At 42.5% G+C, this 14,580-nt stretch overlaps 1 protein-coding gene across 1 annotated transcript in view; it reads right to left on the bottom strand.

Annotated features, from left to right (window-relative positions):
• Window positions 1–14,580, bottom strand: part of LOC120029421 (protein tweety homolog 2-like) — a 103,073-nt gene that overhangs the window by 44,738 nt on the left and 43,755 nt on the right. Inside the window, exon 6 of the mRNA XM_038974636.1 lies at window positions 3,153–3,264. Within this exon, the coding sequence (XP_038830564.1) occupies window positions 3,153–3,264 (112 nt within the window). The remainder of the gene's footprint in view (window positions 1–3,152; window positions 3,265–14,580) is intronic.

The raw sequence follows: 14,580 nt of genomic DNA, 5'->3' as shown, positions 1-14,580 counted from the left end.
CAAAAGTAAAAATAAAGAAAAACCCTTTTGTCGGGGAGTGTATGTTGACACCATCCTGTGACAAAGACATGCTGACCTTCAAGTTCGTGTTCTAGCTGCAGCACAGTATGTGTAAGGATGCCAAGGCTGCAACAGCCAGCAGGTTAATGACCTGAGGGATGCCCTTCTGAAATCCCTGATCTGGGACAGGAATCAAACCTAGGAGTCTATAGGCCCAGATCCAGACCCAGGCTCAGGTCCAACTCTCAGTCAAAAGCGCTCAGTCAGTCACCAGCCATTACACACAGAGTCTGCATCCAAAACACCACCCTATTCCCTACAGAGTGCACTACTTTTGACCAGTGGTGCAGTATTATGTGTGCACTATTTTACCAGGTAAGTTGACTGAGAACACATTCTCATTTACAACAACAACCTGGGGAATAGTTACAGGGGAGAGGAGGGGGGATACATGAGCCAATTGTAAGCTGGGGGTGATTAGGTGAACATGATGGTATGAGGGCCAGATTGGGAATTTAGCCAGGACAACCACCCCTACTCTTACAATAAGTACCATGGTATCTTTAGTGACCAGAGTCAGGACACCTGTTTAACATCCCATCTGAAAGACAGCACCCTACACAGGGCAATGTCTACAATCACTGCCATGGGGATATTTTTTTTTTTAGACCTGAGGAAAGAGTACCTCCTACTGGCCCTCCAACACCACTTCCAGCAGCATCTGGTCTCCCATCTAGGGACCAACCAGGACCAACGCTGCTTAGCTTGAGAAGCAAGCCAGCAGTGGGATGCAGGGTAGCATGCTGCTGGCACTATGCAGGGGTTAGGGTGCCATATGGGACATAGACCTCCAACCAGGCAATTTATCAATGGCTTGTCAACTCCATGCCATACATAACCCTGCTTCCTTCCCCTCAACAATTTTCAAACATTCTCTCTCCAAGAGCCCGATTCTTTGAACTTGGTTGCTTACGTAAATCCTTCTTTAGTCACATACAGTGTCAAATAACTAATCTTTAATGTATTTTGTTTCCAGACAAAGCCTATTACGATGAGAGTGTGTTTGGTTGAGGGAAATATATTTACAGTTATGTCAATGGCCAGGTCCTAACCACGGCTAGATGTAACCTTGCTCTCTGACTGACTAATACAAGCAACACTGATAGCCTGGTCTGACATCTGTTTGTGCTGTCTTGCCAACTTTTATGGTCATTGGCAGGAGTTGGCAAGACAACACAAACAGATCTGGGACCAGGCTAGAGTTCTGACTGTTGGCTGTCAAAACTTCTCTCTTTATTCACCATCTCCTTCCTCCAAGCCTCAGCAAAGAATATAACAATTTATTTATAGAATGTCTGCAGAGTTCCTAGTTCATATGGGATATCACTTAAAGATTACACAATAGACCAAGCATTCCAAATTCCCGTAATTCCCATTACGCTATCAGCAGCAGACTGTTTTTCTGGCTTCTTCTTCAGAAAAGAATGTATTCTAACTGTGTGTCTGATTGTTCATTCAGATTCCCAGTCGGGGTTTTCTGTGTGGGGGGCAGATAGAAATCTACACAACCATATGGTCCAGAACTAATTAACTAACTCTACCAAAGCTGGGAAAATTGATGGTGACTGAAGTTAAAAAGCAGCCAACTTCCATTGACGGTGACTGTTAAGTGTTTCATTTCCATCCCCTCCTAGTCAAAGAGATCTGCTCTTTGGATGTGAACCGACTTCTGAAGAGTGTGTGGAGAGGGGGAGGAGGAGGCATCAGTGGCGGGGGCAGAAGCCAAAGCAGCCATTGTTGTCAGAAAGGAGACTTTAACACTGAAGCAGCCTATCAGGACGCCCGGCCATTGGTCCTCTTCAAAGGTCTTTGCTTCCTGGGTTCACGGCTGATTATGTGAAGGGAGACTGTGGAGTGTGTGTGTTTCTGTGTGAGTGTGTGTGTTTGGAGTCTGATTGTGAAGGGAGACTGTGGAGTCTGTCTATAAGACACAGTAAGTCCTTTGTACCGCTGGAAGACCAGGACTAACAGCTCAGATAGGAATCAGGCTAATTGGTTCTATACGCTGTGGGCCAGTTTCCCAGCCATGCTCAGTTAAAAATCTCCATTAAAAGGGCTTCTTAGTCTTGGACTAGGCTTAATCTGTGCCCGGTAAACCGGCTATGTGTGTTTTCGGGCTTAGCAGTGTGAGTCACAGCCATGAGAGAGACAGCTAGCTACGGAAACATTAATTTACTCCTTTAACACAGATGGGGATATAATCCATGCTCTTTGACAGCATTCATAGAAGACATCTGGAGTCTCTCTCTCTCTCGCTCTCACGATGATGCACTTCCTGCTTTACTGCTGAGGGAGGTGATAAGGAAGGAGGATAGTGGGTGATGTAATGGTGATGTCATAATAAGCCAGAGAGACTGTATAATCATCCAAGTGTCTTTGGATAATAGCATCTGCTGGTGGCATTTTAAATTGGACCATATTTAATCAAATTCAGAATTAAGGAAATCTGATTCTTATGTTCAACCATTAAGGTCTATACATCATAAGGGACATACATCACAACATTTCTGTGCCTTTTTTGCCTATAAATGGCTGGGATCAAACATAGCTTGCTCTTTTTTAGCACTGAGAGAAAATAGAACTGAAATCCCACTGACAAAACTTCCTGTAGATTCCTGAGCCTTATTATCTGAGTGAAAAAACGCCCCAGAGTGTGTGAAATTGACGTATAAAGCTGGATTTGGGTGCCTCTTTACGTGTCATCATCAGCGCTTCTTAGCACAAATTGAAAAAATGAGACAGATATAAATAGCCAGGAAGGGCCTCACAGTGTAAAGTAGGGGGCACACCAAGGAGGACAGAGGAGGAGGATGGTTCTTTGTTCATGGGGAGTTCGTCTGTCCCCGTGGCATAGGGAGTAGGATTGGGGTGGGTGGGTAGAGAATAGTGGGCAATTGTCAGCAGTATAATTGGGGGGGTTGGGAGGAGTAGTCATTCTACTGTACCCACCAGGCAGTCGACGGCTCCCAGGGTGTGATTGGTGTTGTACAGAGAGTCGTCAGCTGTGTGGTTATGTAGTGTATGGTAATGTAGCGAAGTGATAATGTACAGCAAACTTAGAGGTTATGTATTGAGTCTATAGGGCTACCCACCAGATTGTCGACCCCTCCCAGGGTGTGATTGGCATTGTACAGGGAGTACGTCAGCTGGTAAACCCCGTCGTTGGTCTCGCTGTTGCCATAGAAACCCACTCCCACCGCAGCACTGCACAGAGCGAGAGAGACAGGAAGGAAGATGCAGGTTAGCGTTTCTGATAAATTAATCAGTATAGGACAACGTATACAACATACAGTACTTAGTACCAATGACTGATCCAATAAATAATTGATCTTCGTTTAAAGGAGGTTGTTTTGCCACAATTATAAACTGTTATCAATTATTCTGTCATTGCCTTTTTCAGCTCCCAGGGTGAGAGTTGTCAAAAGTTATGGTGAGCTGTCATGACTACAACCCCTAAAATGGCAACATGAAGGCTTGAGCTTCGTTGCACATCCCCACCTTGAGGGTATTGTGCAAGCTAGAAGAATACTGTATGTTAGTTTGGTTGATGATTGTGAAAAGGTTTGTGTGGGAACCACCATTCTTCGGTTTATTCAGTCTAAAAAGTTTAGTAGATGAAATAGATAAGTGCACAGTAAATAGAGACAAAGACATAAAACCTCACAGCAAATTAAGAAACACAGCACAGTTAAGAGATTCACGTGAGTCATATTGGTTACATCCCAAATGACACCCTATTCCCTATATAGTGAGATACTTTTGACCAGGGCCCATAGGATTCTGGTCAAATGTAGTGCACTATGTAAGGGATTGGGTGCCATTTGGGATCACAGACACTGTTATGGAGGTTAATGTTGCTTCCCTGGATTCATTCCTCTATTTCAACAGTGTGCGGGTCTCCATCTCTTCCCTGGTCAGTAATAATAGGAACATGTGATGAACATAGACAGAAAAAGAACTGGACAGAGTCACACAACATTCTTCATCCAGTGACTGAGAATTTTCCTGTAGTCCACTGTCCATTGTCATACAGAAAAACAGAACTATGCACTATCATAATAAATGGTTCTGTATTACTCCAGGCAACCTTAGATTACTAAGTATTACTAACATGCACTCGGGTAAGCACATACACATTTTAGCAGTAGGCTGAAATTTAGTTATCTCTGAAAAATTTCCTTTTTCTCATCCCCTCTTTGAGTTTGTGTGTTACGGACATCAAAATCAAATCAAATTATATTTTTATTTATTTTATGTATAGTACTCTGACAGTACTCAGTACTCTCAGTACCACAAGCAGTGGTCCCCCTATCTTAGTATCTCTACTAGTACTTTATCTTCACACTACTGTGCATATCCCTCCCCACTCCACCACACTAACACAACTACTGTGGAGATAAACCTCTCTCAGTATCTCTTGATTATTGGAACCTCACACTTTATACAGCCTACCCTTACAGCATGTTAAAACACCCACTTCCTCCTGTTATGTCTGGTCCAGTAAAGTGATGCCAGATGAGGACCACAGGTCAGTCCCAGTGGGTAGAACTTAGTCTAGGCTTTGAGGGAAACCTCCACATTCATAACAGTGTCGATCACTGGACGTGTCCCAAATGGGGCCCTCTATACACTGAGCGTACAAACATTAGGAATATCTGCTCTTTCCATGACATAGACTGACCAGGTGGATCCAGGTGAAAGCTATGACCCCTTATTGATGTCACTTGTTAAATCCACTTCATTCAGTGTAGATGAAGGGGAGGAGATGGGTTAAAGAAGGATTTTCAAGACTTGAGACAATTGAGACATGGATTGTGTATGTGTGCCATTCAGAGGGTGAATGGGCAAGACAAAAGATTTAAGTGCCCTTGAAGGGGGTATGGTAGTAGGTGCCAGGCTCACCGGTTTGGTATTTCAAGCTCAACAGTTTCCCGTGTGTATCAAGAATGGTCAACCACCCAAAGGACATCCAGCCAATGGCAGGCCAGTGGTCAAAAACAGGTAACTGATGAAAAAGGACAAAGGAGGCTGACACGAATTGTGGAGAGCAACAGACGGGCTACAGTTAGTCAACTGACAGTCCAGTACAACATTGGTGCCCTAAGACCCATAAAAGAATGCACAACTCGACGTACCTTGACATGAATGGGGTGTGGCAGCCAACGACCTTACAGAGTTCCACTTCTTTCAGCAAAATACTAGAAACTGCGGTTGCAGTGGGCTAAGGAACGAAAACACTGGACACTAGAGAATTGGAAAAACATTGCCTGGACTGATGAATCCCGGTTCCTGCTGTTTCACGCTGATGGGAGGACTAGGGTATGGAGGAAACCACATGAGTACATGCATCCATCATGCCGCATGGCAACATTGCAGGCTGGTGGTGGTGGTGTGGGCTGTATTTTCATTGCACACATTGGGCCCCTTGATAAAATGGAGCAACTTTGAATTCCACAGGATATCTGAACATCATTGTCAATCAGGTGCATCCCTTCATGGCAGCAGTGTATCCATCTGCAAATTGATGGAACGAGCTATTCGGAGTAGAGATCCACTACCAGTCAACTTGACACAACTGTGGGAAGCATTGGAGTCAACATCGGCCAATATCCCCGACATTCCCCAACGAATTGAGGCTGTTTTGAGGGCAAAGGGGGGTGCAACTCAATATTAGGAATGTGCTCCTAATGTTTTGTACACTCAGTGTATGTAGTGCACGACATAGGGAATAGGTTGCCATTTGGGACACATTCTGTGACTGTAATCCTTCTAAGGAGAAGCTTCCTCTGTCTCCCATTGCGTTGGGAAATGGCATTCCGATTTCCTCCCACGCAGCACTCTGCTGTGCTGTTTAGTATGGTAACAGTAATGTGGGTAGTCCTGATGGGGAGTACACAGTACAAGTACATGGACAGGAACAGAAGGAACTATTATGATAATTATAACAGTGGAGAAAGTCTCCCACACAGCAGAGAGAGAGGGTAGAAGATAGAGAAAGAGAGAGAACCAGAAAGAGAGAGAGAGCGAATGGGGGAAGGGGGAGAGAAGGAGAAAGAAAGAGAGGGAAAGAGAGAGAATAAAATTGTGATAAATAAAAAAGTATACCAGTTTCATTTAAGGACAAAAAATTGACAGCCCTGCCATATAGATTGCAAAATAGTTGGGAAGAGATTTTTGACGTACCGATTCCATGGCACATGGTTTATGAACTGATACGCAAAACGACACCGGATTCAAAACTTAGAATTTTTCAATTTAAATTATACAGAATTCTTGCAACCAATAGAATGTTATTTATATGGGGGATACAACCTTCCCAGCTCTGCAGATTTAGCTGCGAAGAGACAGAATCATTAGACCATTTGTTTTGGTACTGTCCATATGTAGCTTGGTTTTGGTCACAGGTCCAGGAATGGCTGAAAAATTGCAATATTTACCTGGAGCTAACTCTGCAGATAGCACTTCTGGGTGATCTGAAAAGTCATAGTCAATAGATCAATAATATAATAATACTTTTAGCAAAAAAAATAAATTTCAATTTACAATCTGTAGAAACAATGAGAATAGACAAGTTAAGAACTTTTGTGAAACATCACAGCACAGTTGAAGACGATATGGCAAAAATAAATTGTCATGCCCTGACCATAGAGAGCCCTCTGAATTCTCTATGGTGGTTTAGGTCAGGGTGTGACTAGGGGGGGTTATCTAGTATTCATATTTCTATGTTGGTGGTTTGTATGGTTCCCAATTAGAGGCAGCTGTTTATCGTTACCTCTAATTGGGGATCATATTTAGGTAGCCCTTTTTCCCACCTGCGTTTGTGGGATATTGTTTTGTGTGAGTGCATTCAGCAACATGTAGTTCACGTTTCGTTTATTGTTTTTGTTTAAGTTTCACTTTAAATAAAGATGTGGAACTCAAATCACGCTGCACCTTGGTCCGCTCATTTTGACAACCGTGACAGAAATCCAATATGGACGGTGTTAAGAGATAGATGGGAGGGTTGAATGGAGCTGAAGGGTGGGACTAATAACAAGATAACTAATGTAAAACATATTGTGTCCGTAAAACGTATATAGGTTCAGAGCTTTTGTGAAAGAGCACAGTTTGAAAGATATGGCTAATAGCAATCAAACCGGATGCACATCAGAAATAGATGGGAGAGGTTGAGGAGGGACAGGAGAAAAAACAAACAAAATAGAACTATTGTAAAATAGACTGTGTCCATAAAATGTATATAGTATGTTTAAGCTGGAAGTAGGAGCCTAAGCATTGTTGTTCACTGGCTAGTTTACTCCAATTAGGGGAGGGGTGGTAGGGTGAGAAAGTAATAAAGAAAAAAATATATATAAAAAAAGGTATGTATTTATATGTATGTCTTTATATGTGTATGTATGTGTATGTATGTATGTATATAAACAGTTGAAGTTGAAAGTTTACATACACTTAGGTTGGAGTCATTAAAACTCGTTTTTCAACCACTCCACAAATTTCTTGTTCACAAACTATAGTTTTGGCTAGTCGGTTAGGACATCTACTTTGTGCATGACACAAGTTTTTTTCCAACAATTGTTGACAGACAGATTATTTCACTTATAATTCACTGTATCACAATTCCAGTGGGTCAGAAGTTTATAATCACTCAGTTGACCGTGCCTTTAAACAGCTTGGGAAATTCCAGAAAATGATGTCATGGCTTTAGAAGCTTCTGATAGGCTAATTGACATCACTTGAGTCAATTGGAGGTGTACCTGTGGATGTATTTCAAGGCCTACCTTCAAACTCAGTGCCTCTTTGCTTGACGTCATGGGAAAATCAAAAGAAATCAGCAAAGACCTCAGAAAAAACAGTGTAGACCTCCACAAGTCTGGTTCATCCTTGGGAGCAATTTCCAAATGCCTGAAGGTACCACGTTCATCTGTACAAACAATAGTACGCAAGTATAAACACCATGGGACCACGCAGCCATCATACCGCTCAGGAAGGAGACGCGTTCTGTCTCCTAGAGATGAATGTATTTTGGTGCGAAAAGTGCAAATCAATCCCAGAACAGCAAAGGACCGTGTGAAGATGCTGGAGGAAACAGGTACAAAAGTATCTATATCCACAGTACAACGAGTCCTATATCGACATAACCTGAAAGGCCGCTCAGCAAGGAAGAAGCCACTGCTCCTTAAGCGCCATAAAGAATCCAGACTACGGTTTGCAACTGCACATGGAGACAAAGATTGTACTTTTTGGAGAAATATCCTCTGGACTGATGAAACAAAAATAGAACTGTTTGGCCATAATGACCATCGTTATGTTTGGAGGAAAAAGGGGGAGGTTTGCAAGCTGAAGAACACCATCCCAACCGTGAAGCACGTGGGTGGCAGCATCATGTTGTGGGGGTGCTTTGCTGCAGGATGGACTGGTGCACTTCACAAAATAGATGGCATCATCTGTATTGAACATTTTCTGGATATATTGAAGAAACATCTCAAGACATCAGTCAGGAAGTTAAAGCTTGGTCGCAAATGGGTCTTCCAAATGGACAATGACCCCAAGCGTACTTACAAAGTTGTGGCAAAATGGCTGAAGGACAACAAAGTCAAGGTATTGGAGTGGCCATCACAAAGCCCTGACCTCAATCCTATAGCCAATTTGTGGGCAGAACTGAAAAAGCGTGTGCGAGCAAGGAGGCCTACAAACCTGACTCAGTTACACCAGCTCTGTCAGGAGGAATGGGCCGAAATTCCCCCAACGTATTGTGGGAAGCTTGTGGAAGGCTGCCCGAAACATTTGACCCAAGTTAAACAATTAAAAGGCAATGCTACCAAATAAAAGAAAAAAAAGCTGAAATAAATCATTCTCTCTATTATTCTGACATTTCACATTCTTAAAATAAAGTGGTGATCCTAACTGACCTAAGACAGGGAATTTTTACTAGGATTAAATGTCAGGAATTGTGAAAAACTGAATTTAACGTATTTGGCTAAGGTGTATGTAAACTTCCGACTTCAACTGTATATGCAACATATAAATAATTACATTACAAGCTACAATCTATCTGCAATATTAAAGCTGATCACCCCCCCCCCCAAAAAAAATACCAAAAAAAGGAGAGAAATAGAAAGAGAAAGGGAAAAAGAGAAGAGAGAATATGCATTTCTCACTATGAATAAATTACTGATGATAACGCATTACATCATGTCTGTGGGATGCCTTTACTTTTTCCACACCAAAACATTAGCCCGGTGTCAAAAACATACTGTCGGGAATCTGCCTCTTTCATGCTCCTGTGTTTAAACAAGCTGTATGATGCAAGAGACACACTGTAGTTGTAAAGTTGTTCACTATATAGGGAAGAGGGTGCCATTTGGGACACACATACAGAGAAACCTCAAAACATCCAGGAAATAAAGAAGCAAAGCCTAGCAAATAAAAGCAGCCTGGGGAAATAGGTTTCTCTGAAATATCTGAATCATTCTCATTAACAGGATGATGGTAGGGGATTAGAGATAAAGAAGAGAGATGGAGGGAGAGAGAGTTAGTATAACTCCTTAACGCAGATAAATATCTGGTGACCATCAGACAGACTGAGTAGTAGATGGCTCAGGGGCCATAGGTGCTGACCTATGATCAAGTCCCTTCTGTCCTTATTCATTGTGATCTAAAAGGCAAAACTGATTCTAAATCAGCACGCTTTCTCTGAGACTCTTGATACGGCCCCTGGTATACGCATAGCAAACGTCTGTGGTACTGTCATGTCCATGACACACAAAATGGAACAGAGGATGAGAGAAAGCAAATTCACAGAGAGAGAACTGAAATTTAGCCTCTGGCTAAAGAACTCCAACTCCAACTTCTGCACACATATTCCTCTTTGCGATGATGCATTTACAGTGCATTCGGAAAGTATTCAGACCCCTTGACTTTTTCCACATTTTGTTACATTACAGACTTATTCTAAAATGGATTAAAAAAATATCCTCATCTAAACACAAAACCCCATAATGACAAAGCAAAATCAGTTTTTTTTAATGTTTGCTAATTTATTGAAAATAAAAACTGAAATACCTTAATAACATAATTATTCAAACCCTTTGCTATGACACTAGACAAAAAAATATTACATTTATTTAACCCTTATTTTACCAGGTAAGTTGACTGAGAACACATTCCCATTTACAGCAACGACCTGGGGTAGTTACAGGGGAAGAAGGGAGGGTGAATGAGCCAAATGTAAGCTGGGGATGATTTGGTGACCATGATGGTATGAGGGCCAGATTGGGAAATTGAGCTCAGCTGCATCCTGTTTCCATTGATCATCCTTGAGATGTTTCTACAGATTGATTGGAGTCCACCTGTGGTAAATTCAAATGACTAGACATGATTTGGAAAGACACACACCTGTCTATATAAGGTCCCACAGTTGACAGTTCATGTCAGAGCAAAAACCAAGCCATGAGGCCGAAGGAATTGTCTGTAGAGGTCAGAGATAGGATTGTGTCGAGGCACAAATCTGGGGAAGGGTACCAAAAAATGTCTGCAGTGTTGAAGGTCCCCAAGAACACAGTGGCCGCCATCATTCTTAAATGGAGGAAGTTTGGAACCAACAAGACTCTTCCTAGAGCTGAGGAATTGGGGGAGGAATTGGGGGAGAAGGGCCTTGATCAGGGAGGTGACCAAGAACCCGATGGTCACTCTGACAGAGCTCCAGCGTTCCTCTGTGGAGATGGGAGAACCTTCCAGAAGGACAACCATCTCTGCAGCAATCCACCAGTCAGGCCTTTATGGTAGAGTGGCCAGACGGAAGCCACTCATCAGTAAAAGGCACATGACAGCCCGCTTGGAGTTTGCCAAGAGGCACCTAAAAGACTCAGACCATGAGAAACAAGATTCTCTGATCTTATGAAACCAAGATTTAACTCTTTGGCCTGAATGCGAAGCGTCACGTCTGAAGGAAATCTGGCACCATCTCGACGGAGAAGCGTGGTGGCAGCATCATGCTATGGGGATGTTTTTCAGCGGCAGGCACTGGGAGAATAGAGAGATCCTTGATGAAAACCTGCTCCAGAAGGCTAAGGATCTCAGACTGAGGTGAAGGTTCACCTTCTAACAGTACAACGTAGGAGTGGCTTCGGGACAAATCTCTGAATGTCCTTGAGTGGCCCAGCCAGAGCCTGGACTTGAACCGGATCAAACATCTCTTGAGAGACCTGAAAATATTTTACCCCTTTTTCATGGTATCCAATTGGTGGTCGTTACAGTTTTGTCTCCCGTACGGACACGGGAGAGGCGAAGGTCAAGAGCCATGCGTTCTCCGAAACACAACACAACCCAACCTAGCCGCACTGCTTCTTGACACAACGCACATCCAACCCGGAAGCCATCCGCACCAATGTGTCGGAGGAAACACCGTACACCTGGCGACCTGGTTAGCATGCCCTGCGCCCGGCCTGCCACAGGAGTCGCTAGTGCACGATGAGAGAAGGATATCCCTGCCAGCCAAACCCTCCCTAACCCGGACGACGCTGGTCCAATTGTGCGTCGCCCCATGGACCTCCCGGTCGCGGCCGGCTGCGACAGTGTCTGGGCTTGAACCCAGAATCTCTGGTGGCACAGCTAGCACTGCGATGCAGTGCCTTAGACCACTGCGCCACCAGGGAGGCCCTGAGACCTGAAAATAGCTGTGCTCCCCATCCAATCTGACAGAGTTTAGAGGATCTGCAGAGAAGAACTGGAGAAACTCCCCAAATACAGGTGTGCCAAGCTTGTAGCGTCATACCCAAGAAGACTTGAGGCTGTAATCGCTTCAACAAAGTACTGAACAAAGGTGCTTCAGCAAAGGTCTGAATACTTACGTAAATGTGATATATCCGGTATTTATTTTATAATACATTTGCAAAAAATTCTAAAAATCAGTTTTTCCTTTGTCATTATGGGGTATAGTGTGTAGATTGATGAGGGGGAAAAAACAATTTAATCCAATCTAAAATAAGGCTGTAACGTCACAAAATGTGGAAAAGGTCAAGGGGACTGAATACTTTCCGAATGCACTGTATATAGTAAGCCTTCCTTAACTATGATTAGATCACTGTGACACATGGCAGGGTCAAAGATGGATAGAGATTTAACATCTACTACTGTAGCACACTGGCATCATGATACGCCAGCCAGCTAGATAGAAGATGTCTCATTGGGATTCTGTTCAGGCACCACAAATACTATCCCTGGGGTCCTAACACAACTCCCTCCAACCAGATGAAATAAAGCTATTTTGTGCCTCTAATAACCTCAATTATGGGCACTATACTACAAAACTCAGTTGATGTACAGCATCCAATATCTGCCCATATACAAGCTTATCCAAAAATAATAACTGCCCATGAAATTTGATCCAAAAATTATTATTTTTACATCCAGCGCCAGAACATACCGAAAATTATTTTAAAAAGCTGTGGCAGAAAATATAGTGCCTTCAGAGAGTATTCACACCCATTCACACCAACTTCTTCCACATTTTGTTGTGTTACAGCCTGAATTTAAAATTGATTACATTTAGATTTTGTGTCAACAATACAATACACAATACACCATAATGTCAAAGTGGTATTATGTTTTTAGAAATGTTTAAAGTGTAATTAAAAATGAAAAGCTTAACCTTTGTCTTGAATCAAAAATAATTCAACCCCTTTGTTATGGCAAGCCTCAATAAGTTCAGGAGTAAAAATGTGCTTAACAAGTCACATAATATGTTACATGGACTCACTCTGTTTGCAATAAGAGTGTTTAACGTCATTTTTGAAGGACTACCTCATCTCTGTACCCCACACATTCAATTATCTGTAAAGTCCCTCAGTAGAGCAGGGAGGTCCCATGAAGACCAGGGAGGTTTTCCAATGCCTCACAAAGGGCACCTATTGGTAGATGAAAAAAGAAAAGAAAAAGAAGACACTGAATATCCCTTTAAGCAGGGTGAAGTTATTAATTACACTTTGAATGGTGTATCAATACACCCAGTGACTACAAAGATACAGGCGTCCTTCCTAACTCAGTTGCCGAAGAGAAAGGAAACCGAGCAGGGATTTCACCATGAGGCCAATGGTGACTTTAAAACGGCTGTTTTAGGAAAAAACTGAGGATGGATCAGCAACATTGTAGTTTCTCCACAATACTAACCTAAATGACTGGGTGAACAGAGGGAAGCCTGTACAAAATAAAAATATTCCTAAACATGCATCCTGTTTACAACAAGATACTTGAGTAAAACTGCAAAAAATGTGGCAAAGAAATTAACTTAATGTCCTAAAGCGTTATGTTTGGGCAAAATCCAACACAACACATCACTGAGTACCACTCCATATTTCCAAGCATAGTGGTGGCTGCATCATGTTATGGGTATGTTTGTCATCGGCAAGGACTAGGGAGATTTTTGGGATAAAAATAAATGGAATAGAGCTAAGCACAGGCAGAATCCTAGAGGAAAATCTAGTTCAGTCTGCTTTCCAACAGACACTGGGAGAAAAATGTACATTTTCAATAGAAAAATAACCTAAACACAAGACCACATATGCATGCTCTTCAACCGATCGCTGCCGGCACCCACCCGCCTAGCATCACTACTCTGGACAGTTCTGACTTAGAATATGTGGACAACTATAAATACCTAGGGTTAGGGTTAGACTGGCTAGACTGTAAACTCTCCTTCCAGACTCACATTAAGCATCTCCAATACAAAATGTAATCTAGAATCGGCTTCCTATTTCGCAACAAAGCGTCCTTCACTCATGCTGCCAAACATACCCTCGTAAAACTGACTATCCTACCGATCCTCGACGATGTCATTTACAAAATAGCCTCCAACACTCTACTCAGCAAATTGGATGCAGTCTATCACAGTGCCATCCGTTTTGTCACCAAAGCCCTATATACCACCCACCATTGAGACCTGTATGCTCTCGCTGGCTGGTCCTCGCTACATATTCGTCGCCAAACCCACTGGCTCCAGGTCATCTATAAGTCTCTGCTAGGTAAAGCTCCACCTTATCTCAGCTCACTGGTCCACCATAGCAACACCCACCCATGGCACACGCTCCAGCAGGTATATCACTCCAGTGTTAATTTGCTAAATTGTAATTACTTCACCACTATGGCCTATTTATTGCCTTACCTCCTTACTTAATTTGCATACACTGTAAACAGATTTTTCTATTGTGTTATTGACTGTACGTTTGTTTATCCCATGTGTAACTCTGTGTTGTTGTTTTTGTTGCACTGCTTTGCTTTATCTTGGCCAGGTCGCTGTTGTAAATGACAACTTGTTCTCAACTGGCCTACCTGGTTAAATAAAGGTGAAATAAATCAAATAAAAATATACACTTGAGTTCCTTACCAAGACGGCATTTAATGTTCTTGAGTGGCCTAATTACACTTTTGACTTAAATCGGCTTACAAATCTATGGCAAGACTTGAAAATGGCTATCTAGCAACTTGACAAAGCTTGAAGAATTTCAAAAAGAATAATGTGCAAATATT

The sequence above is a fragment of the Salvelinus namaycush genome, chromosome 35 (assembly GCF_016432855.1).
Source record: "Salvelinus namaycush isolate Seneca chromosome 35, SaNama_1.0, whole genome shotgun sequence".
NCBI classification, from domain to species: domain Eukaryota; kingdom Metazoa; phylum Chordata; class Actinopteri; order Salmoniformes; family Salmonidae; genus Salvelinus; species Salvelinus namaycush.
Note: the sequence above shows the minus strand (reverse complement) of the source record. Positions and strands in the feature narration are given on the sequence as shown.